Source organism: Taudactylus pleione, unplaced genomic scaffold (assembly GCF_031769625.1).
Source record: "Taudactylus pleione unplaced genomic scaffold, aTauple2 ptg000201l, whole genome shotgun sequence".
NCBI classification, from domain to species: Eukaryota; Metazoa; Chordata; class Amphibia; order Anura; family Myobatrachidae; genus Taudactylus; species Taudactylus pleione.
In genome coordinates, this window is record NW_028284603.1 from 13456766 (window position 1) to 13483833 (window position 27068).

The window sequence follows — 27068 nt, forward strand, 5'->3', positions numbered from 1 at the left end:
GGGTCATTGTTCATCTGCACTGTGAAGCGCCGTCCTATGAGTTCTGAAGCATTTGACTGAATATGAGCATATAACATTGCCCGAAACACTTCAGAATTCATTCTGCTGCTTTTGTCAGCAGTCACATCATCAATAAATACAAGGGAACCAGTTCCATTGGCAGCCATACATGCCCAAGCCATGACACTACCACCACCATGCTTCACTGATGAGGTGGTATGTTTTGGATCATGAGCAGTTCCTTTCCTTCTCCATACTCTTCTCTTCCCATCACTCTGGTACAAGTTGATCTTTGTCTCATCTGTCCATAGGATGTTGTTCCAGAACTGTAATGGCTTTTTTAGATGTTGTTTGGCAAATTCTAATCTGGTCTTCCTGTTTTTGTGGCTCACCAATGGTTTACATCTTGTGGTGAACACTCTATATTCACTCTTGTGAAGTCTTCTCTTGATTGTTGACTTTGACACATATACACCTACCTCCTGGAGAGTGTTCTTGATTTGGCTAACTGTTGTGAAGGGGTTTTTCTTCACCAGGGAAATAATTCTTCTTTCATCCACCACAGTTGTTTTCTGTGGTCTTCCGGGTCTTTTGGTGTTGCTGAGCTCTCCGGTGCGTTCTTTCTTTTTAAGAATGTTCCAAACAGTTGATTTGGCCACACCTAATGTTTTTGCTATCTCTGATGGGTGTGTTTTGATTTTTCAGCCTTATGATGGCTTGATCCACGGATCGTGACAGCTCTTTGGATCTCATATTGAGAGTCGACAGCAACCGATTCCAAATGCAAATGTCACACCTAGAATCAACTCCAGACCTTTTAGCTGTTTAATTGATAATGAAATAACGAGGGAATAGCCCACACCTGTCCATGAAATAGCTTTTGAGTTGATAGTCCCATTATTTTTGGCCCCTTAAAAAGTGGGAGGCACATATAGAAACTGTTGAAATTCCTACACCGTGCACCTGATTTGGAATTAATTAGCCTTCTATTATAGCTGAAAGTCTGCAGTTAAAGCACATCTTGTTTGTTTCATTTCAAAGCCATTGTGTTGGTGAATAGAGGCCAAAATATGAAAATTCTGTCAATGTCCCAATATTTATGCACCTGACTGTAGAAGCATTTAATTTGTTGAATAAATTAAATTCCACACAAAAATGATATATAGTCAATTTAATTAACCTGGTGGGGATCACCAGTTTCCCAAACTGCGCCATTACAGTCCAGGTTTTAAGGATATCCATGCTTGAGCACAGGTGAATTAGCTCGCTTTGATTTAACTATCTGGATAGAGCATATGTATCCTTAAAACCTGGACTGTAAATGGCGGGCAGTGTTCTTCCCAGGCTGTTTTCCGCGAGCGCATCGCCTGGCAGAAACAGCCTACCACCCGGTACTTTCCCCCGCCAACCCCTACTGTGGAACGCTGGCCTCTGACGTGACCGGAGGCTAAAGAAGCCTCTGATCGCTTCAGAGGCCAGTGTTCCCAGTGAGGCACTGAGCGGGTGACGTCATGATGTCAACCGCGATGTGAGGAGCCTGCCCCGCACGCCTGCTGGATCTAGTCAGATCCAGTCAGAGCGAGGCAGCGGGAGTGGGAGCGCGAGCAAGTTAAGGTAAGGTTTTGGCTCAGGTTGGGAACGGGCCCAGTCTGGGGGCATTGCCTAAGGGGCACTATTTAAGCCTGGGGGCACTGCATAAGGGACCAGCCTGGGGGCACTGCATAAGGTACACTATTTAAGCCTGGGGACACTGCATAAGGGGCCAGTCTGGAAGCACTATTTAAGCCTGGGGGCACTGCATACGGGGCCAGCCTGGGGGCACTGCATAAGGGGCCAGTCTGGAAGCACTATTTAAGCCTGGGGGCACTGCATAAGGGGCCAGCCTGGGGGCACTGCACAAGGGGCACTATTTAAGCCTGGGGGCACTGCATAAGGGGCCAGTCTGGGGGCACTGCACAAGGGACACTATTTAAGCCTGGGGGCAATGCATAAGGGGCCAGTCTGGAAGCACTATTTAAGCCTGGGGGCACTGCATAAGGGGCCAGTCTGGAAGCACTATTTAAGCCTGGGGGCACTGCATACGGGTCCAGTCTGGAAGCACTATTTAAGCCTGGGGGCACTGCATAAGGAGCCAGCCTGGGGGCACTGCATAAGGGACACTATTTAAGCCTGAGGGAACTGCATAAGGGGCCAGTCTGGGGGCACTATTTAAGCCTGGGCGTACTACATAAGGGACCAGTCTGTGGGCACTACCTCAGTCTGTGGGCAGTGCATAGACACACTGCTTCAGCCTGGGGGCACAGCATAAGAGCAAAGCACAACTACAGGGGGCAATGAATAAAGAGGGAAACTACAGGGGGCACTGCATAATGGGCACTTTTGACTGAGAGCCAGTGGGGGTAGGAGCCTGAGACCTGTCGGGCTGGAATGGTAAGGGAAATACCCCTTTTTACGGCGCGCGCATAATTGCGAAGGCCCCTACCCGGCTACTTCTTGATGCCACCCGGCTGGAAAAAATTTCATGCATATGTCAAATAACGGTACTGTGGTTTTCCACTCGGACAGAGGTGGCGATTCAAATGTTTTGCGCGCCCACTGCAGGACGCCGATACTAATAGGTAGCAGATGGAGCAATTCAATAGTTTCACCGTTCGGGCGCCCATTAGTATTTAACGTGCCTAAAAGCACAATGTTTAGCTGTGCAAAGTGCCTAAACGACCGTTTTGGTGCCCAAACGGACTTTGCACACATCCTTCTCACATCTCAGGAGGCTGCGAAAAGAAATGTAACCCTCCCCCTGTGGCTTTAGGCATCCAAATGGAGCAACAATTGAATTGCTCCATCAGGCACCCAATCGTACAGACGCCCAAAACAATTGAATCGCTCTCTATGTGTGAATGTTATTCCCTTTTTTCCATTTAATGAAAAAAAAAAAAACACATCACAAATCTATGTAACATATATGTATATACCCGTATCCACAAAGCCACAGACCTGAAGAGAACAGGGGAACATGTTTAATTTTGCCACGGAGGCCATGCACTTACTGGCTGTGGGTAAACCACAAATGTGATTGAAATCTAAATCAAAATATGGATATGCTGACAGTAGATGTAGTACTAATAGGATAATTAGCCTTTATCATGAGCACTCCCAAAGCATGTTTAGAATTACAGTACAGGTTTTTGTTTTTACAGTTTTAAGAACCTACATAACACTATTACTACAGTAAGGTAACACTTTCCAATAGAGGTCCTGGACGTCTTTTCTGGCACAGAGGTGGTCTTACTGCCTGATCTGGGAGCTACTGTACACCAGGGTTTGTAGGCACTAGCTACAATGTGCATCACACATTAAGCACATTTCTGTAGTTCTCATATACAAAAGAACACGGCCACGTGCTATGGATTTGTATCCATGTATCCATAGGACAAAGCTGAAAAATGCCTGATGTAAGAGGACCATCCAGTACTAGGTACTGTTGTGCTGGATTCAAAGAGAAATACCAGAATAATAAAGGCATCACAGTATTATATATAAGGACCTATAAGGCAGCTGCAGGCAGTCAGAGGACCAGCACTGCAGTGACAGAATGTGGGGTTGAGCATTACATCATTACAGAGATGTACGTATTAATAGAGAAAGACAAATAGGTCTTACATCTAAAGAGTCTTAAAGCTGTAAATCACCTTGGCCCTCTTCCTCTAACTTAATCTGAAACCGGCAATGACATTTTATCAATATAACAAAGATTCTGCTTTTTTTTTTTTTAACTAGGTCCTAATAAACAGGAACCAACAATTGTGTTTCTGTGCAGCACCAAATGCGTACACTTAAAAACATAAGAATAACTTCAGTTTCTAGAAAACCATTCATATTAATCGGAATGCCTTGCACAGGAGATACTTGTATCATGTATAAATAAGTGGTATAGATTTGTGTTACACAATGACTTACCTTTAAAGTCTACCTCTCCATTCCCATCAGTATCAAATATGTCTATTACTCGCTGCACAAGAGGGTTCTGTTGCAGCTCAGGTAAGGACATGAATTCCTCTACACTCAGAGATCCGGAGTTGTCCAAATCAAGCTTTTTAAACCTTTTTCCTAGTCTCTTGATCTCATCAGCATCAACTGCGGGAGAAAAGAAAGGCATCAGGGGAGCTGGAAAAGCAGAAGAGGAAAATCCAAACACACATCTTCATATTTAGATCTACTGAAGCGGATTCTGGTTTTTGCAATCTGTCCCAGACAAAATGTGAAATGATTAGTCCCAATTACCTAGCTTTCTGCCGGCTCCAGCCATAACAGTCAAATCAGAGGCTCACTTAGAACTATGCTGACTCCTAGACTAAGCAGAAATGCGCTGCTAATGCTTGCTTAATTCCACACAATCACATGGCATAATTAATGTGGACAAGCTAAGCAGATCATCGGTCATTTCATACAGGCACAGTTGGAGGGTACTGAATGAGTGCAGGGGAATTTTAAACTACTCTCTGTCCGTAAAGCCGTCAAGGGGAAATACAACATTAGCCACTTTCCAAAATAAGATTCTATATCCTAATTAGGAAGACACAAAAAGGCGTTTAACTCTCCATCACTTTGCTTGCCTATGAAGACAACTGGTTTAATCATTACAGGACACACAATAGATGCATTTTTGTGAATCAACAGGCAATTCCAGGCTGTGCCGCTAAAGGACAGCCTCTACTAAAGGCCCAAAGCATTCCATAATCTGTTTGCCATCACTGGCATTACTAGGCAACGTGGCATCTTATTGCAGTGTGTGGTCACAGCAGCCACATGGCAATCATTAGCATGCCGTCATTTGAACAAGTGCTACACTGTCCAACATATGTCACGTATGTGAGTCCTGACCCAGAGGTGGTGAGTTTTGTTACATGAAAGGAGCGGCTATATATGTCCCAAGCTAATGGGGAGATTGAATTAATGGCAAGGTTTCATTAGAATAGGGGTGGGCAATAAGTGGCCCCCCAGCTGTTGTAGAACTACACATCCCAGCATGCCCTGCCACAGTTTTGCTATTTGACCATACTAAAACTGTTGCAAGGCATGCTGGGATGTGTAGCTCAACAGCTGGAGGGCCACTTATTGCCCACCCCTGCATTAGAACATTACACATTAATACAACGTTGGTTATCGGGCAGGAAAACCCTACAGGAGGTACAAAGCAGACACGACAGATTCTTCTCCACCAAAATGCACAGACGCATATTGTGTGAAGTTCTGATGGAACCTTGCCATCCCTAGTCATAACAAAGTAGTGCACATTAAATACTTCATTCACAGCTTCGTTGTTTAGGGTTAACACACAAGGAAACGGTTACCCAAAGTAAGAGGGTTTTTTGATTCATAGGCACAGCACTGAATGCAAGAGGCAAGGCAGCTATTTCCATCTCTTGGCTCACGTTACATAGGCAATGCCCTTGAAGATATACATAGCCACGTGTATTACAGCATACTGTACAAAATTAGACAAACACTGCATTTTCACACTCTACCATATGCTGAGGAGGATTCCCCTGGTAAAATAGTCATTTTTCCATGAACAAGGTTACAGGGGAAGATTTAAGAGGATATCCAGTCCAAGATAAACACATCTTGAAGGACATGTTATCAAAAACATTTCAAAGTAAAACTATTTTGGGAATATCCCTTATAAGCATAAGCTACACAAATAATTAAGTGGCAACAAAATGTTTTATCGATTCCAACACATACATAGGTTGGAAACCATTATTGGCATATAAATGAATTTGTTTGATATATTAAAAAAAAAAAAAGCTTTCTCCCTGCCCAAATAAAATATATAATAAAAATATATAGGCATAATCCACAGTAAGTCCTATTTATATTTATATAGTGTCAGTTTATTTGGGGGTGAGCATTTGGGCTTGGGGCCCCCTGAGCTGTTCTGGCTGGGCCTCACCACTTAATACAGTCACTTTTTGTTTGTTTATTATTCATGTATTTTCTCACATATATTTTTTACCTTTATTACCATTTCCAACACTTATTAGCTACCTTAACACATCTGATACTTTATAACACTTCACTGTCACTCTTTTTTTCGTGTGATGCCCTGTGGAGGTCTTTGGCTGGGCTTGCTTTTGGGGTGCCCTGCGCCCCAGATGTGAACCCCAGAGTGTTAGGGGTTACTGCTCGACGAGGTGACCTGGACGCTGGTGGGCAGGCCCGTATCATTGGCCACTGATATGCTAACTACCTCTGAAATTATATTCAATTACAAAATACATATAAATTTGAACAGCAATGATCGCATAGTGCATCTGCAATTTATTTTCCTGTATATCATAAAAAATGGCAGACCCATAGGGCTCGATTCAATGCAACGCGAATTGAATAGCGCCGGGAAGGAGCACCTGGAGCTATTTAATTCTGCGCGCTGTTAGGTAGAGGAAAGCCTGTTCTCACGCCCCTCACACCTTAAACAGGGTGTTTAGTTGCGAGAACGGGAATTCTTCGACTCAACGTCCCAGCGCAATGCTGTTTCCGCCGCGCTAAGGGCAGAAAACAGCATCGCGCCTGTACTTTTGTGGGATTTCTGCTCGCATCCCAGGAAGATTCAATGGTATCTAATCCAAAGAGTACTGCAGAAAGACATCATAAGTCTTCCTGATTACAGTATCTGGTTAAAGGGAGGCTGGGGAAATTTTTTATTTATTTAGTAAAAGATGGAAGAATGTTCTAATGTAAATAGGAGCTACACTGGGCATTTAAGGGCACTCCACATACTTGTATCAGTAACACAGCGGGAGCTTGCAATATCTTTGTCATGACGCTCTCTGAATCAGGAAATAAGATGCATGGAACCAAAGCCGGTGTAGAGTAATGCAATAATCTACCCTGTAGCCAACGTTTGCCTTTATTTAGCAATAGCCACTAATTCAACATGTTTAGCGCCTCCCATGTAACTTCTTTAATTGCAGTAACCGTAAACACTCAAACAGTGATTTGCTTTTTAATACAGCAAAGACGGATGACCTTATATAAGTGTCACTCCACACAATCTGTTAGATGATACAGTACACATATGCAAGCGTGGCGAAATGTTGAAGTGCACACTTGCACCAGCTCTGTAAGGAACAGAAGTACAGATGTAAGAACCCCATAGAGGAGAGTGCACAATATTTACCACCTTCTAAGCTACATTAATGCCAGCAACATGGTAACAGCCTGCTGCTTGACCCAAACTAGCGAGTGGCCAAACAGACCAATACTCTGCGATCACATCTGACATCACTGCGGCCTGTGTACACAACACCGTTCATGTTCCAAAAGCAATTACCGACATTTCCGTTTGATTTGATTGACTTTGCCTTTACTTTGTATTGGGTGGGTTACGGGACCACGCACTTTGGCGTTAGGCCAAATGCTCTGTACTGCAGCAGATGTCATAGTACAATACTATTATAACAGCAGTACTATTTAAGACATTAACATTTTCTCAAATGTCACTTTAAAATAATATACTCTTAGTAAATTCACATTTCATGGGAACACACAAATAAAAGCTTACTTACAATGTGAGCACATTTCCAACGGGTAGCTTGCTTCATTTCCCTGTAAGAAGAGAAAGATTTTTTTCAATTAAAAGTTAAAAAGAAGCCATACATCCATAAGTTATGTGGATCACTAATGAGCCAAACACTGAGAACGTGAAAATTAACGCATGCAAAAACGCCTCAATGGCCAATGGCTTTTCCGATTAGAAAAAGTCAGCTAAGTGACCCTCATCAAATTTTTATTTGGTCCTATGTACAAACTCTCTGCTGATCAGTGTCAGTATTCGTAAACTTGTGGCGTGACAAGGTACACTTCTAGAAGACGTACAGAAACAAGGTGAAAACAAAATATCTGTAGCTAAAAATACCCAACATTCCACAAATGCTGCACTGACCATTTGTAAAACATGTCCCCCAAATGGCCTTTTCCGCTTGTCCCATGCCAGAGGGTTTTTGTAGCAATGGACTAACTTTTTGTAAAAACTTTCTGTGGGTCCTGCTAATAAACTCCACCCCCTTTCCATAAACCGGTCCTGGGAATCCTGCTCTTTAGGAATGGTGACTAGGGAGCACCCGAGGTAGGAGAATAATAGAAGCCACCAAGTAGTTGAGTGGCCACATAAAGGTGCAAGGCAGCTGGCAGAGCGATCTATAGGACACAAATCTGAGGAGGCGACTGATATCAATAATTTACCCAGAGGGTGTTATTAGAGAACATTACATATACAAAGAGAAAAGAAAAAAGTAACCATGGGTACCAGTACTCACTATGGAAACAAAAATATTACTAAAGGGCCCAATACATCTGCCAGGCCATTTGCCCGATCAGACTGGGGAACCGCTTATCGGCGACCATCGATGATCACCTAGCCGCCTGGGAATTGGTTAAATCCTTCAGGTTATAAATCACATTTTGGTCGGGTTTGCCAAATCAGGGAATCCAACATGTTGGATTTCACCGATGCCCCGACCCCGGTGTCTGGGGATTGGGGAATTGCCCCAGTCCATTGCAGATGTATGGGGGCCTTAAGATAGTTATCTGGCAATGGGCTTTTTCCAAGTTAACCTGCTTCATTATTTCCATATAATTGATCACTGATCACAAAAACTATGGTCCTACAGCATTCTATTACATAGTCACAGGATAAACTGAGCTCAAAGCAACTTCTACAGTCCAAATGTATATGTAATGTAATATACCACCAGCAATTAAAGCATGCAACTATACACACATACTGAGACCACACACTTGACACCATATGATACCTTCAAATATTTTTTACTTACACACTAGACTCTATAATAGAGAACCATCTATCGCACACACTCTAAAATCAAATACGTAATGTGAAACACAGCTTCAATAACCTCATCAGCCAAGCAAAACCAAGGTAATAAATCAATGTTATGTACAACTCTGTAGAATTATTCTCTGACATATTGTGGTTGCGCCTTATAACCAGCAGGTGTCACTTGCTAATGCTATTAATAGAGATGTCAAACGGTCAGCCAAACCCTTCCTATACATCTTCATGCTATACGATGCAGGAATATTGAAAAGGTATATTGTTTTATAGTAGGTATGATGTAATCTGGCAGTACAGCTGCTGCGGCCCGGTGATAAAAACTAGAAACCGTTTGTATAGGAAGAGGGCCTCCATCTGGAAGTTTATACTCCTGTTTGTGCAGAGTTCTGCAGGACTTGCACCCCAGCCCACTCTGCTATTTAACTTCTGCTTAACTGACTTAACAGATGTCTGAGCAGACAGTGCCCCAACCCAGATCCTCTTATGTGAAAGGATTCCCCTTTGCATATCAATTTTCAAATCTGTGCAAAAGGCCAAGGGATAGCACATACACAGCAAGTTCTAAGGATGGACACGTAACCCACCACCTATATGCAGCAGTGTACTGACAAGTGAATTAAAATGCTATTTAAAATAGACATTCTGTTCATACACAGAAAGGAACGTGGTGAATATCTTGGTGCGATGGGCTTCAGTTAGTCTATTCATATAAAATTCTAATGAATTTTTCTTTGGTTTCATTGTAAATGTGAATACCTGCCAGAGCATTACAGGCAACTAATCATACATAATTTAGCAGCAGGGTCTGCCAAAACAAGGGAACCAAATGGGCTGTGTATGTCAGAAGCTGTTATTTGCTGTAGGACACAGTGTTGACAAATATGAGAATGTTTTAGAGGCAGAAACAAAATATCAGCATTTTAGAATGGACACAGTTTATGCCCCCTTTCTGATTTCCTCTATTGTTGCGTATTTGTCACATGTTGTTTTCGGATCCTTTGACAAAACCTAATATTAGATAAAGGGAACCTTAGTGAATCAAAAAAACATTTTTTTTTTTTTTTTACTTAATTCAATTACTTAATGAACAAAGTTATAAAACACAGGTAAAGAGAACCTGACAGCTTCAGCATTTGCTTTTCAGTTATTTATAAAGTGGTTTAAACACCTGGAAAGGTAGATATAGTATACTATAGTTTCCCAAACTCTGTCCCCAGGGCAGCCTAACCGGTCAGGTTTTAAGGATATCCATGCTTGAGTACAGATGGTTAAAATCAAACTTGTGCCCTCATACAAGTAGCCACAATAAGTCATGTGGCGAGAGACGCCAGGCGTGAGTAAGCCGCCAGATACAGTGTGACCCTGCTTGTGCAGAGCGTCTTTTGCCCAACGATGCGACTGAGCACCAGGGGACTGCACTGAATAAGTTGATATGCGACAATTGTATATCGGTGTGCGACAGCCTGTACATAAAGCACAATGGAACTTGGCTTAGAAATAAAGCTGCGGATGCCACATAGCAGCCCTTTGGATACAGATTCAGGCACACACAAATAAAAAAAAAGTGTTGTATATAAAATTAATCAGTTTGGCGCAAGCACCTAGCATGGCGAGAACGACTGTTTGGCGTGATTGCAGCAATAGTGTATGAGGAAACATCTGTACTAATTAAGTCACTTATGCTTAAGTAGGGAAATCCTTAAAATCTGGACTGTTAAGGTGCCTACACACTGTACAATATTTTAAATGATATTGCCGCTTTCAACCAATTGTAACGACAATTCGTTTAAAATCAGCCGGGTGTAGGCACGATAACTATGCAGACGCGTTCTCCTGTTGGTCGGCGTCTGATCTTTTGAACATGCAGAAAGATCAAAACCTGTCTATCACGATTTGACAGACAGCGTTGTGTGTACGCACAACGAACGATTTCAGCGATTGGTCGTCACTTTTCCTGGCAACTCCCCTCCACCATTTTGTGCCAGCTGACGGGGAGACAGAAGATGCATCGTGAGGTTGTTTGCTGCCAAACAATATATCGTTAACGATTTGCAGTCCCATCTATATTGTTTGTACAATCGTTCCATGTGTATGCACAATATCTTTTGTCAGAGTGTTCAGGAGTTCAAGGGAAATAGTTAATGAGATCGTATCGTTGTCTACATCGTTCCGTGTGTAGGGGCCTTTAAGGTCCCTTGAGTACAGAGTTTGGTTAACACTGGTATACCACAACCTGGCATTGGCTGACTGTGATGAATAGTCACACACCCGTCTCCTTCCAAAGACAGGTTCCTCTCCAGCTTACCCTCCTGCTGAGAGGTATCGAGGAAGCTGGCAGGAATGGACTCTAGCGCATAGAGAGCTGTAATAAATGCTCTTTCTGTAGGCAAATGGGCTCGTTTGTTTCTGCAGGTAATAGTGTACAAGGCACTATGTAATATGCAAATGCTGGACATGGTAACAGGTTCTCTTTAAAGGAACATGAAAACGTAAAATAAGAGTTGCCTTATGTAAAAGAGCTAAAAAAAAAAAAAACTCAGTCACAAAAAATAGAATGTGTGATGATAGCTATGAAGTTCAAGATATTGATCTCAGCCAATTTTTTGCAAAGATGCCAAAAAAAGCAGCTGCCTGCAGAATCCTTCAGGGGATTTACTGACAGGAAGTCCCCCTACCCCATGTGATCGTACTTGATATCAAACGTCCTCAGCTCTGATAAGCTGCTGAAACTGTAAATATAGAAGTGTGTTACATTAGTAAAAGGAGACAACTTTCAGCTCAGTTAATGCACCATTCTGCAGCTGTTGCGTCATCTTTCTAGCTCTGCCGATATGTAGCAGATGGGGTCACAAACGCACACACTAAATCCACTGAGGACACTTCGAAAAAACAGGGCACATTTCAATGAATACTTGGGCACATACTGAGCCATTTCATCAAGGAACAGGAAAAAAGTAATATAAAAAGGTTAATGTCAATAAGAGGGTATGGTTGCACAGTGGTTAGCATTGTTCATTTGCTGTGCTCCTGTTAGATTTTTATCCAGGGGTCCATTTGTGTGGAGTTTTCTGTACTTCCCATGTTCATGAAGGTATCCTCCAGGCCCTATCATTTCTTCCAACAGCATAGTTCATCAACTGGCTATTCACTAAATTGGGTCTTTTGATTGACGGCGTGTCATGCCCTCTCCCATTGTAAACAGTTGCAGATTATGATGAAGATACAGTAAATCCTAGCGAGAGTACAAGTGATTATTTATCACTATGTACTGGTGGCTTCCAAGGGTCTATTCATGCAGGAAGCCCTGTTTCATGAAGCACTTCAGAAAACAGGGCTTTTCACTGCTACGTAGTATTCAAGAAGGGTTATACCGTGGATAACTAGGATTTCTCCAGAGGTGTCCCTGATTAGCGTTAGAATTGCTTCCCCACACACTAGTATGGGGAGACAGAAACAGAGAACGGAAACGTCATGTTTCCATTTCGCTTCTCCATTTGAATTTGCTATCTGGAAATGACTCAAGGCACAGCTAGTGCATGAGCAGTGGGAAGACTCTTTTGTATCTGCTGGCTGCATATATTCCAGTATCATGCAACTATTAAACGGCAGGGTACAGTTCCCTTGACTGACAGAGGCACAACAGATTCAAAACACTGTTTAGATTAGCTGTCCATTTAAAAGATAATGGAGGCAAGTACAGGTCAGACCCACACGAAGAGAGGATATATTGTTATTGAATTCGGCTGATGGTTTGGGAAAATGTTGTGCAGCAGGCCCATTCAGATGAGCAGATCCAACTGCTATGCTCACCCTAATCTCATCGCTCGTGGATGCTGCTTAGACACACTGAAATAAGAAGACTGACCAGCTGAGAACTGGCTGATCAGCTACAGTGTGTAGGCCACATTAAGCTGTCCATATGATTAACTGGTTGGAATGATAATGGTGTAGTGTATGGAAGCACATGATAATCGTCTGTTTGCACCCACAAGCTGAACAATGTCTGAAAATGGGAAAAGCGGTGGCTCCAACTCATTTGTGATAATCAAACCAGTTGGATACTAATCGTACCAGTGTAGGGAGAAGATGGATATTTTCCCAACAGCACATAACACCTGTGACTACAAGTCATTTAAAAGTTGCTGTGTGCCCGCAGCAGGGGGTGAAACAAGCTACTGTACCGGTGGTGGTGGTGGGGGGGGTGAATGAGTGGTCTGATGGCAAAAATGTTTATTATATATATATATAAATAAAATAATCAGAAAACCCATCACTCACCATGTTTAAACACTCCCAATGATGTATAAATAAATAAATAATGGGGATTTGGTTCATGGATTGATCAATGCATTCAAGCCCGCAGCCCACATCACGGGACCCCACTTTCTGCAGATCCTACACTATCCGTCACACTGATGTAAACCTGGTAGCTGCTATCACATACATATATATATATATATATATATATACACATATATATATTTTAGGTGTATGGAGTATATAAGTTGGCAAACTGGATTGGATGAAAGTTGGTCTAGTATACGTGTGGCCAGCTTGTATTGGATTATAGTATTATGCGGTCATGTTCTATACCAGGCCTGGCCAACCTGTGGCTCTCCAGAATGGCCTTCCACAGGTTTTAGCACTCCCCAATAGCAAAACTGTGGCAGGACATGCTGGTACTTGTAGTTTCACAACAGCTCGAGAGCCACAGGTTGGCCAGGCCTGTTCTATACAATCACCATAGCGTTCCCACTAGGCTGTTTTAGCGAGGCGCGGCGCCCTGCCCTCCTTCTGGAGGGCAAAAAGTACCCTGCCCTCCAGGAGGAGGGCAAAAAGCGCCCTGCCCTAACAGCCTGCGGGAGCCGTTCTCACCCGCGGGATGCAGTGTCCCGCGGGTGGACAAACATGCGGTGATACGGTCACCGCCGGAGAATAGACGCCAAGCATCTATTCTCCCTTTCTGCAGCGCTTGGGGGCTGCCCGGCATGTCCGTAAGCGCCGGGCACGCCCCCAAGTATGACGAAAAGGGGACGCGTCTTATAGACACGCCCCCTTTTCATAACCACGCCCCCTTTTCGGCCGCGCACACAAGATTGCCCTCTCTAGCTCCGGCGCCCTGCCTGCCGCCGGAGCTAGAGGGAACACTACACCAGGACTGTAGCTGATGCAAACTACAGAAGTGTGCAAATTATTAGACTCAACACCAGTTCTTTTTACATTTCATCATTTTTCTGACTTACTGGCAACAAACATAAGTGGGGGGAGAATCAATTAAGGGCGCATCCATTCACCCGGCCGAGTCGGCTGTCACGCTTTATGCGGCAACGGGATCTCACACACTCTCGGCTGGCCAGGTGAAGGGTGCAAGGTGGACTGCTGTTGCTGGCATTTAGACGCAGTGGTAACAGCAATTCGCACCCTTCGCCGACAACTGTAAAATGTTTTTGTGATGCAATGAGGTATTTTACATGCATCAACCAATATGTTAGGTCCTCTATTTTAAAAAAATAAATAAAAAATAGTTAAGATATTTTGTTTTTTGAAGGTGGCAGTCATGGCACACAAAGTAGATGTCCTTCCCTGGCCAGGTAACAGCCCAAACGCAAATCTGATGAGAATCTTTGGGCAATTGTGAAGAAAAAAAAAAACTCAAGAAGATGATGATCACCACCAAGACTGGCCTCATAGAAGATGGATGAAGACATCAAGAGAAACGGTGATACTCATTAAATAGCATCCCAAACCCTATCAAAATGATTATAAACATAGGATATCATACAAAGTATTAATACTGTAGATGTAAACAGTGTAAAAAAAAAAAAGTGTTTTAAATTCCTCGTTTAGGGTGAATTCAATTGTTTGCACCACTGGGTGCCCGAAGAAGCAATTAAATTGTTACTCCATTGGGGCGCGATAACCATCTGTATTTCTGCTCACACTTAACCAAGGTGGTAAACAGAAAACCCGTCTATTTGGGCACGACGTGGGTGATAAAGCATGGTCGCCCAAAACAATTGAACATTGCACTCAAATCTCCCGTCAGTTTAGACGGGAGATCGGGTGCGACTACACAATTAAAGCGCCCCCTTTGAGTCTAATAATTTGCACACCTGTAGTTATTATTGTTTCACTATGTAGTGTTCCCTCTTCATAACACCATATACATTTTAACCCTAAAATAGATAAGAACAGTGCTCAAAGTGGGTCTATAGTGTCCACCTACATGTAGTGTGGGTCATATTCACACTAATTATTAAATGGACAGAATACTAATAAATAGAATATAAAGTGCATACTCATACATTGAATCAACTTCAAATGACATAGTATCAATAAAAACATATGCTCTTATATAGGAGGTAATGAATCCAGCTTAGTAAAGCTGTTTACATATATAGCATTCCCGCTTGGCTGTTTCAGCGCGGCGGCCTGCCCTATTTGTAAAAGGCAGAAATCACCCTGCCCTCCGGTGCAGCGCCCCGCTGAGACAGCCTGCGGGTTCTGTCCTCTCCCGCTTGCAGCCGTGTCATGGGGGTGAGGAAACCAGCGGTGCAGTGGTCACGGCCGGTGAATGGATGCCGGGCGCATACGCCCGGCATCCATTCACAGTAACCGCAGCGCTTGGGTGCTGCCCAGCATGTCTGAGTGGCAGGCACGGCCCCAAGAGTGTCGAAAAGGGGACACGTCATAAAGAGACACCCCCTTTTCCTTGGTCACGCCCCTTTCTGGGCACATGCAGAAGTGCCCTTTCTCTAGGTCCAGCGCCGGACCTAGAGTGAACACTAAGTATATACACAGTCGAGTCACATTATTATGACCACCAGCTAATAGGCAGAGTAACCGCCGTGTGCAGCGACAGCAGCTAGGCGGGCCGGGAGTGACTCAATAAGGTGCTGGTAGGTTAGCACAGGTATCTGGAGCCATGCTGACTGCAGTGCATCCCACAGCTGCTGGAGGGTGCGTGGTAGAGTATCCATAGAGCGAACGATCAAGGTGGTCCCACGGATGCTCAGTTGGGTTCAAGTCCGGGGAATTATGGGGCCAGGGAAGTACTTGGAAGTCTTGGTCGTGCTCATCCAACCATTGTCAGACTTTTCTAGCCGTGTGACATGTCGCATTGTCTTGCTGAAAGATCCCATCTGTCTCAGGGAAGACCATCAGCATGTATGGGTGTACGTTCTCTGCAAGGATGGATTCATAACCAAATCGGTTGAGGGTGCCTTCCACGTGGATCAGTGGGCCCAGAGAATGCCATGAACACATTCCCCAGACCAGAACGCTGTCACCACCAGCTTGTGTTCTTCCAGCAATGGTTGCAGAGTGTTTGTTCTCCGATGTTTCTCGCCTAACACGCCAACGTCCATCCGTTTTATGAAGCAGAAAACGTGACTGATCAGAGAAGGCAACCCTTCGCTAATCAGGGGAGGTCCAATTCTGATACAGGCGTGAAAAAAGGAAGCATTTTCCGACGATGCACCTTCGGTAGCATAGGTGCAGTGACCACCAGTTTGCTTTGGAGCCCCATACACAGCAGGGTTCGCTGAACTGTCGTTTTAAACACATCTGGTGGCTCCCAGGTTCATTTTGACAATGAGCTGCTCCACTGTAGCGTGTCGGTCGGCACTCACGCACCTTTGTAGCAGACGTTCACTTCTCACATCAACGGCACATGGTGCTTCGCAGTTTCTACATTGGTTATTAGCAATGGAGCCATTTGTCCAGCACGATACACCTTCACCACAGCAGCACACGAACAGTTCACAAACTGAGCAGTTTCAGAAATACTGTCACCCTTGGCCCAAAAGCCAATAATCATCCCTTTTGCAACTCTGATAAATGGTCTCTCATCCATGACAGCAACAGGTGATGTGTGCAGATGGCCTATTGCACACCTTATATACCCACCAAGCCAGCGCACAGCGCACAGCACGTGACATACTTCATGGCCTACGCGCTGCCGATGTCATAATAATGTGACTCGACTGTGTAAATAGCTCAATCCTCCGGTCAATCCTCCTTGGCTAGGGCAGCTGGCAGATATCAAGATATAATAGTATTGGTGTGTCCAGCAATGGGTATAGTTACCAGTCTGCAAGAGGCGTATGTGGGATCCTTTTAACAGGGAAAAACAACATCCATTGTAGTTAAATGTCCCATTGTGATGCGGTCCAGGCACTGGAACAGTTGGTGGATGTGCGAGGAGAGTATGTCGTCCACAAAGCTGGTGCAGTAGGTAAGTGCACTGCCAGACGGACGCATTTCACTGTGTTAAAGCCACAGCTTTTTCAAAGGTGATGAATACTGGCCAAGAAATCCATTTTATAGGGTCCTGTTTAAGATGGCTGCTGATTAGTAGCTGTCATCAATTACATTCCAGTTGCAAAAACATTTTGTTAGAAACAAATTCATAAAAGGAGGCAAATCTATTATTCACTAAGCGTGTGGTTATATAGAAGAACGTTATTGTTCTAAATATTACTTATATTTTAAGTTACCTTTCTTGTGTCCCGGTCCGTCTGACTCCCAATCACCTGATGTAAACAGAACCCATGTCACTCAGGTAGAGCGGGTGTGGGACGGCTCGGTACACATTTTGGGATGATCACACAAGCTTGCTTGTTTCATCGATCAGGTAGTCCAGGAATGGCCAACCTATGGCTCTCCAGCTGTTGTAAAACTACAAGTCCCAGCATGCACTGCTTCAGTTTTGCTATTAGAGAATGCTAAAAACTGTAGCAGGGCATGCTGGGATGTGTAGTTTCACAATAGCTGGAGACCCACAGGTTGGCCAGGCCTGGGCTAGTCCATTGTGGTCACGTGAGGTACCCAGTGACCATGTCAGACCAATTAGCGTATCCATATTGGGACCCTTCAGCAGAGTTCTTGGTTACGTTATATCCCACATGATCGCATCTGTCTAGGTAATGTATTGTTTACTAAGAGACCAATCAAGACAGTAATTTTTGCACAAGCCCTTTGAGTAGTTATGATGTGGCATTATACATTGTTATGGTAACAGGCTCTATTAGTTTTCAAGATATTCCACAAGTAAATATATAGAGGGGTATTCAATATGAAACGTTAACTTCACTGTCGAAGTTAACATTTCATATTGGAGTTTCTTTCTGCGTTAAGTCTGGTGCGCGCTCCCGCTTATCCCCGTATTCAATATAAAATTGACAAAAACGGGAAACTCCGAAGTTGGATTTGCGTAAAGTTACGAATTTTCCCTTAAAATAATTGTAAGACCCCCCTAAAGTTGTAAAAACATGGGGGAACACTATGGGTACCCCCGTTTTAGCCTTTAATTGAAAGTCGGGGATTTAAATAGCCGCAGCAGGTGTTTTTTTTCCGACATTGAAGAAGTGATGCAGAAGAGCACTTAGGTTATTTTTTTCGTTTTTTTAAGTGGTCCCATCAAATTTGGGGTACATGAAAATGGGTACTAGCATATTTTGATGTCCCTAAAGTCAGTTTTTAAAAATTCTGCATTTGTGCACCTGCCGCTATAATTCTATTCTTCGAAACACCTGCCGCATACATGCAGAATAGCCCTGAACCTATTTCCCTATTGTTTAACAATTTTTCCCCATTTTTTTTTGCACCCCAATTTTTAAGTTAATTTTTTGGGGTGTCCCTATTTTTTTTTAAAAACTTTTTTGACAGTTCTTTTTTAAATGTCATTCTCAGGGGTGCAGGCTATTTTTTTTTAAGCCTACACCCCTAAACCCCAATTCTGTACTTTTTTCGATACCTATTCAATGGTGAAAACTTATCACCGTTTTTTATCAAAGACTTGTCAAAACTGCGATAAGTCTTTGAAATTGAATAGGGTGTAAAAGTAAAACCTGCGATAATGACATAATTGCGATATTAACGCAAAAACGGTGTTATCGCACCCATATTGAATACCCCTGATAGTATCCTGTGAATGAAAAATCTCATTTTAGTGTTGAGTTAACAGCAACAGCTGGCATATATGGACCAAGTTATAATAATTGGAACGATTAGGGGACCATTAGGATAACAACTGAAGACAAAAAAAACCCCATATACATAATCATAGCTCTCATGAAAGATGTATAGTATGTTAAATTAAATACCACACATATTAGCAAGTGTTTACCATAGATAACAATATGAGTTGTATAAGCACAGAATGGGCTCTATTCAATTCAACGTGAATTGAATAACGCCGGGAAGGAGCTAGGTCAAAGAATGCCCGTTCTCCCACCCCTCGCGCCTTAAACAGGGTGTTTAGTCGCGAGAACGGGCATTCTCAGAAAACAGCATCGCGCCTGTACTTTTGTTGAACTTCTGCTCGCATCCCAGGAGGGATGCTAGAAGAAATACTTAGTCGGGCTTAGCAGCGCGTTGAATTGAATAGCTCCGGGAGCTCATTTCCGGCGCTATTCAATTTGCGTTGAATTGAACAGAGCCCATTCTGTGCTTATACAACTCATTGTATGGTAAATCGAGCCCAATGTGTTCTAGATCATGCATTAGAGTATTTATATCCATCTCTAGTGTCCTCATCTAGGTATAAAACAGGATGAGGTAATGAGAGGATTACATAATCTTGCATTATAACACTGAGTTAAGTTCTACTGCCGCATTTAGGCCTTGTGGATGTAGAGACTCCATTTTAAACATCGAAAATGTCTCATTTACATAGGATCCTAAAGTGACCCCCCACCCCATAGTTTAGTAGCAAGTATCTTCTCAATGCAAATGAATTTTAGTAATTTGGGATTGCCATTATGGAACTCACTAAAGTGTCTTGACACACTATGGTTTTGTACTCTATTCAAAATATTTCTTCGGTGTTCTCATCTGTTTTCGGTTTTTATTTTGTGGGGACTGACTCACCCCTTTTGCAGCTGCTCTCCTGGACAAACAAGAGTTGCACATTTTAAACCTAGGTCTATTCAAGGCTACAATGCAAGGCCTGTCCCTTCTAGTCATGACATGACAACCTTAAATTACAAATACCTGTTTACATTGCTGCAGCAACCAATGTACAGCCATGGCCAAAAGTTGAGAATGACAAGTATTGGTTTTCACAAAGTTTGCTGCTTCAGTGTTTTTAGACCTTTTTGTCAGATGTTACTATGGTATACTGAAGGAATATTACAAGCATTTCATAAGTGTCAAAGGCTTTTATTGACAATTACATTAAGTTTATGCAAAGAATCAATATTTGCAGTGTTAACTTTTGTTTTTATAGACCTATGCAATTCGCCCTGGCATCCTGTCAATCAACTTCTGGGCCACATACTGGCTGATGGCCGTCCATTCTTGCCTAATCAATGCTTGGAGTTTGTCAGAATTTGTGGGTTTTTGCTTATCCACCCGCCTCTTGAGGATTGACCACAAGTTCTCAATGGGATTAAGATCTGGGGAGTTTCCTGGCCATGGACCCAAAATTTTGATGTTTTGTTCCCCGAGCCAGTTAGTTATTTTTGCCTTATGGCAAGGTGCTTTGGTGAGGAACAATGCTGGAAAAGGCAATGTTCCTCACCAAACTGTTCTTGGATGGTTGGGAGAAGCTGCTCTTGCAGGATGTATTTGTACCATTCTTTATTCATGGCTGTGTTCTTAGGCAAAATTGTGAGGGAGCCCACTCCCTCAGCCCAGAAGCAACCCCACACATGAATGGTCTCAGGATTCTTTACTGTTGGCATGACACAGACTGATGGTAGCGCTCACCTTTCCTTCTCCTGACAAGCGTTTTCCCAGATGAGCCAAACAATCTGAAAGGGGATTTATCAGAGAAAATAACTTTACCCCAGTCCTCAGCAGTCCAATTCCTGTACCTTTTGCAGAATATCAGTCTGACCCTGATTTTTGTTCCAGGAGAGAAGTGGCTTCTTTCCTGGCCTTCTTGACACCAGGCCATCTTCCAAAAGTCTTCGCCTCAGTGGGAGTGAAGATGCACTCACACCTGCCTGCTGCCATTCCTGAGCAAGTTCTGCACTGGTGGTGTCCTGATCCCGCAGCTGAATCAACTTTAGGAGACGGCCCTGCGCTTGTTTGTTCTTGGGCGCCCTGAAGCCTTCTTCACAACTATTGAACCTCTCTGCTTGAAGGTCTTGATGATCCAATAAATGGTTGATTTAGGTGCAAACTTACTAGCAGCAATATCCTTGCCTGTCCAGCCCTTTTTGTGCAAAACAATGATGACTGCACGTGTTTCCTTTCAATCAACCATGGTTAACAGAGGAAGAACAACGATTTCAAGCTCCACCCTCCTTTTAAAGCTTCCAGTCTGTTATTCTACCTCAATCAGCAAGACAAAGTAATCTCCAGCCTTGTCCTCGTCAACACTCTCACCTGTGTTAACGAGAGAATCACTGACATGTCAGCTGGTCTTTTTGTGGCAGGGCTGAAATGCAGTGGAAATGTTTTTGGGATTAAGTTCATTGTCATGGCAAAGAGGGACTTTGCAATTAATTGCAATTCATCTGATCACTCTTCATGACATTCTGTAGTATATGCAAATTGCCATCATAAAAACTGAAGCAGCAGACTGTGAAAACCAATAATTGTGTCATTCTCAAAACTTTTGGACATGGCTGTAGACTATGGCACTGACTACCAACAAAGCCCCTTTTCATCTATTTCTGCAGCAGCTATACTGTGATTATATTGCCGTACAGCTGTGTGTGTGTATATATATATATATTTATACATATATATTTATGCACACAGTACTGTGCAAAAGTTTTAGGTAGGTGTAGAAAAAATGCTGCAAAGTGAGAATGCATTCAAAAGTAGAAGTGTGCAGGCAACAGTGAAACATGGTGGGGCTGCCTTTCAGCAAGTGGAGTTGGGGATTTGGTCAGGATTAATGATGTCCTCAATGTTGAGAAATACAGGCAGGTACTTATCCATCATGCAATACCATAAGGGAGGCATCCGGTTAGCTCCAAATTTATTCTGCAGCAGGACAACCACCCCAAACATACAGCCCTTGTCATTAAGAACTATCTTCTGCGTAAAAAACAACAAGGAGTACTGGAAGTGATAGGGCCCCCAGAGCCCTGATCTCATCATTGGGCTCGATTCAATTCAACGCGAATTGAATAGCGCCGGGAATGAGCTTCCGGAGCTATTCAATTCAGCGAGCTGCTAAGCCCAACTGAGGATTTCTTCTCGTATCCCTTCTGGGTTGCGAGCAGAAATCCAACAAAGTACAGACGCGATGCTGTTTTCTGCCCTTAGCGCGGCAGAAACAGCATTGCACCGAGAAGTTTAGTCGGAGATTGCCCATTTTCCCGACTAAACACCCTGTTTAAGGCGCGAAGGGCGGGAGAACGGGAATTCCCCGACCTAACAGCACGCAGAATTGATTAGCTCCAGGAGCTAATTCCCAGCGCTATTCCATTCGCGTTGAATTGAATCGAGTTCACCGAGTCTGTCTGGGATTACATGAAGAGACAGAAGGATTGAGCAAGTCTACATCCACATAAGATCTGAGGTTAGTTCTCCAAGATGTTTGGAACATCCTCCCTGCAGAGTTCCTTCAAAAACTCTGTGTAAGTGTACCAAGAAGAATTGATGCTGTTTTGAAGGCAAAGGGTGGTCACACCAAATATTGATTTGATTTACATTTCTCTTCTGTTCATTCACTTTCCATTTTGTTAATTGATAAAAATAAACTATTTCTATTTTTGAAAGCATTCTAACTTTGCAGCATTTTTCCACACCTGCCTAAGTTTTAGCACAGTACTGTATATATATTTTTTGTACTTATGCACTGCAATCATCTTTGGACATGACATCTCCCAATAAATGCAGCTTTGTTTTACGTGAAAGGAAAACACTGCAGGCAGATTTTTTTTTCTGCTTTTCGAACAGAGCCTGGAGCTACCCATATGGTCTCCGATTGGCACTCCACAACATTAAGAAAATAAGCACGTTATAGTGGATCAGGTTACAAAAGAGTCTGCAGGAATACATTAGAGACAAGCATGCCGTAAATGCGGAGTCTGAGGCTCTCCAGCATATTACAGCTCAGGGTTCCCCCACACTACTAGAGTATCTCTGTCTGCAATGTGTTAGAGACTCAGGGGAGATTCTCCAGGCATGTTGTAATGTCTCAGCCTTAAAAAAAAAAAAAAAAAAGTACAGACTGTTTTTATGTAAAAAAAAAAAAAAAAAAAAAATCTGTTACCGTAAAAATCTCAGACCCCGCTTATTCCATTTGTGTTTAGTTGTGTTGAAATTTTCGTTTTCATGATGCAATAAGAATTGCAGTTTCACATTTGTACAGCATTATAGTGGTCAGGAACAATATCAGCTTTGCAATAGCTAATGTGAAGCACGATATGAAAGATATTACACTGATCCTTTACTCCAGGGGTTTACAAGCCAATATTTTATTTTCTTTAACGTGCCCTTACTTTTGTTAAGTTGTTTAAAATGAAAATAAAAAATTAGTATGCTCACAAAATAGATCTACGCAAAGCATGAAAAAGCAATGTATTTGTATCAGTATGGACGCCCTGTTTATTGCAGAGTAGTGTATGCTGGTTTTGTGACACTGCTTAGGGCATCCTGGAAACAGGGAAAAATGATTACAGTCCTGCAGGTGGGTGTAGAGAAAATAAAACTGCAATCTAGCAGTACATTCCAGAGGAATCGCTCCACCAACGCACATAACTAGTGTAATACACAGAACTCCCTGCTGCCTCCACTCAAGCTAATCAGGGAAGACGGCTTTCATGCAGCAGCAGCTAAAGACTGCTCTGTAGTGATCCAGCATTCCTGCCATAATATACAAGATGTATTTTGCTAACAAAAAATAAAAAAAGAATACAGCTAAATATTAACAATAATTAAGCAGACGCTAAAAACAGAAGTGACTGAAGGGCTGGTGACAGCGACATGCATCTTTATGCACATCAGTCTACACACCTGGCTGGAGAAGTGTGCCAGGTCTACTGTTACAGACAATTGTCGCAGCTCTCAATCAACTAGGCAACTGCAACTGGCCTCTATTATATTGAACGTACTGGCTATCAAAACATCATTCTTGGCTATCTAAACTGGTAATTAGTCAAAGGATAAAACAGGATTTTGGTATTTACCGATAAATCCGTTCCTCCGATTCCACAGAGGACACTGGAGTCTCAGTACAGTGGGGTATAGATGTGGGATAACCGGGAGCTGGCACTTTAATAAATTTGAATAGTAGCTAGCTCCTCCCCCCTCTATACCCTCATACAGGTCAGTCTCAAGAAACTGTGCCCGAGGAGAGCTGGAAAATAGAATTATAGAGGAGAAGAGAAGCCTTAACATACATGAACAATTATATGCAAACAAATCAAGCAGACCATGAAGAAAACGACTGTCCAAACCTGGAACAATAAAGGCAGGTGGAATAGCGCAGAGTGGGGGTCCAGTGTCCCCTGGGGAATCGGAGAAAGGGATTTATCGATAAGTACCAAAACCCTGTTTTCGCCTTCATCCACTAGGGGATACTGGAGTCTCAGTACAGTGGATATGTCCCAGAGCTCGCATCCCGGGCGGGAGAGCGCCGAGAACCCTGCAAAACAGCACGGCCATACTGTGAAGCAGATGCCGCAAACGTGTCAAAACGGTAACATTTAGCAAAAGTATGCCGGCCTGACCAAGTGGCCGCCCGACAAAGCTGAGTCAGGGAAACACCGCGGGCAGCCGCCCACGAAGGACCCACCAAGTGTGTAGAATGTGCTGTGATTGAAGTAGGAGGTTGTTTCGATGCAGCCTGTCTGATAGACGAATCCATCTTGAAATAGTTTCTTTTGAAGCCGGCCAGGCAGGACGCGCCATATCATATCGAACAAACAGCGTATACGACTTCCGAAGGGATGCAGTTCTATCAACATAAATTCGAAGAGCCCGGACAATGTCTAGGGATCTGGATGCCTTTAAACACTGCAACCACAATCGGTTGGTTGACGTGAAATGCAGACACTACCTTAGGTAAATAAGATAACTGCGTACGGAGCTCAGCCCTATCCTCATGAAAAATGAGGTAAGGCGGACGACAAGAAAGTGCCCCTAGCTCCGACACATGCCTAGCAGAGGCGAGCGCCAAAAGGAGAACCACTTTCGAAGATAAAAATTTAAATTCCACAGTCTGTAAAAGTTCAAATAGGGAAGACTGGAGAAAGGAGAGGACCAAATCCAAATCCCATTGAGCTGTTGAAGGTACAAACGGAGGTTGTAACCCGATAACCCCTTGTAGAAATGTCTGGACATCCTGCAATAATGCTAGTCTCTTCTGAAAGAAAAATCGACAGAGCAGATACCTGAACTTTCAAAGATCCCAGACGAACGCCTGCTGATAAACCAGCCTGTAGAAAAAGAAGGCTTGCTATCTTGCATTCTGACGGTGGCGAACTCCTGCGTTCACACCAAGATACATACGCCTTCCATATACGATGATAGTGCTTTGATGTAACTTCCTTTCTAGCCCTCAGCATAGTAGGAATCACCCTGGAAGGGATACCTTTTCTTCTTAGGATAGCCCTTTCAACAGCCACGCCGTCAAACGAAGCCGCTTTAAGTCCTGATAAATGGACCCTGTTGCAGCATTTCTTATTGCAGAGGAAGAGGCCACGGGTCGTCTATCAGAAGACGTAGGTTGGAATACCACGCCCGTCTGGGACAGTCTCGAGCCACCAACAGAACCTTTACCTTTTCTCGTTTGAATCTTTGAAGCAGACAAGGAAGAAGTGGGAGGGAACAGGTAAACAAACTGAAACCGCCAAGGAGTTGTAAGAGCGTCCACTGCCACCGCCTGTGGGTCTCTTGTCCGTGAGCAGTAAAGTGGCACTTGATGGTTCAACCTCGACGCCATGAGATCTACCTGAGGGAGACCCCAACGCTGAATCAGTTGTTGAAACACCTGTGGATTGAGCGTCCATTCTCCCAGATGAATGTCTTGTCGGCTGAGGTAGTCAGCCTCCCAAATTTCTACCCCTGGGATGAAAACTATTGATATTGCTACCGCAAATTCCTCTGCCCAGAGAAGATTGTGGCTTACCTCCCTCATGGTGGACCGACTCTTGGTGCCGCCTTGTCTGTTTATGTACGCCATAGCCGTGGCATTGTCGGACTGCACTCTGATTGCATGGCCCTTCAACAGAGGCTGGGCCACCAGAAGAGCATAGAACACGGCCCTTAACTCCAGAATGTTTATGGGCAGTACCGCCCCCAGTCGAGTACAGCGGTGTCTTCCCAGAGTCACTGCCCCCCATTCTCTCAGACTGGTGTCTGCGGTGAGGTGAATCCATTCCCACACTGCAAACCGCTTGCCTGCCAATAGGTGAGAGGAATTCAGCCACCAAAGGAGATGTTCGAGATCTGGGTGCAAGTTGAACTCGCTGATGAAGTAAAAAGGTGGGACCCCGACCACTGACAGAGGAGGTCTAGTTGGAATGGACGGGCATGGAACCTCCCGTTTTTGATGGACTCAAAGGTCGCAACCATCTTCCCCAGAAGACGAATACACAGGTGTACTGACACCCTGCGATGACGCAGTATCAATCGCACCATGTGTTGGATGGAGGTTACCTTTTCCTGTGGAAGAAACACCTTCTGCTCCACGTATCCAAATTCATTCCTAGGAAAGGCAGACGCTGAGTAGGCTGTAGATGAGATTTGTGGTAATTCAGGATCCATCCGTGTTGTAACAGAAGACTCTGGGCCTGATTCAGAGTTGGGAATAGGAGTGAGAAATCTCTCTCAACTGTGAACCTGAACAAATCATATTGCAATGCAAGGGGTGTAAATACATAAATTTTTTTACATGTGGGGCAAATCCTGTCTGATTTTGCATGTAGCCCACAAATACTGCACAGCTTTATTATTACTGTACAATTTTGATGTCAGTTTGGAAACACTCCTCCCAAATCTAAATCTCTCTGCACATTTTAAATCTGCCCTCCTGCAGTGCAGTATCTCACTCTAATCCCAAGTCTGAATCAGGCCCTCTGTGTTATCCGGATGTCCTGCAGTAATTGAGTGACTGACGGAGCCTTGAGAAGTAGATAGTCCAAGTAAGGGATCATAGTAACCCCCTGAATCCGAAGAAGGGCCATCATTATAGCCATGACCTTCGTGAACACTCTTGCTGCTGATGAAAGACCGAACGGTAAGGCCTGAAATTGAAAATGAGAGTCCCGATCCGCGAACCGAAGGAATGCCTGATGAGGAG

General features: G+C 43.6%; 1 protein-coding gene across 1 annotated transcript in view; it reads right to left on the minus strand.

Moving 5' to 3' along the window:
- The window catches only part of PPP3R1 (protein phosphatase 3 regulatory subunit B, alpha), a 60525-nt gene that overhangs the window by 13505 nt on the left and 19952 nt on the right, over positions 1-27068 (minus strand). The window contains exons 2-3 of the mRNA XM_088477510.1: positions 7569-7608; positions 3958-4134 (exon numbers count right to left, since the gene is read on the minus strand). Coding sequence (XP_088333636.1) covers positions 3958-4134; positions 7569-7608 — 217 coding nt within the window. The remainder of the gene's footprint in view (positions 1-3957; positions 4135-7568; positions 7609-27068) is intronic.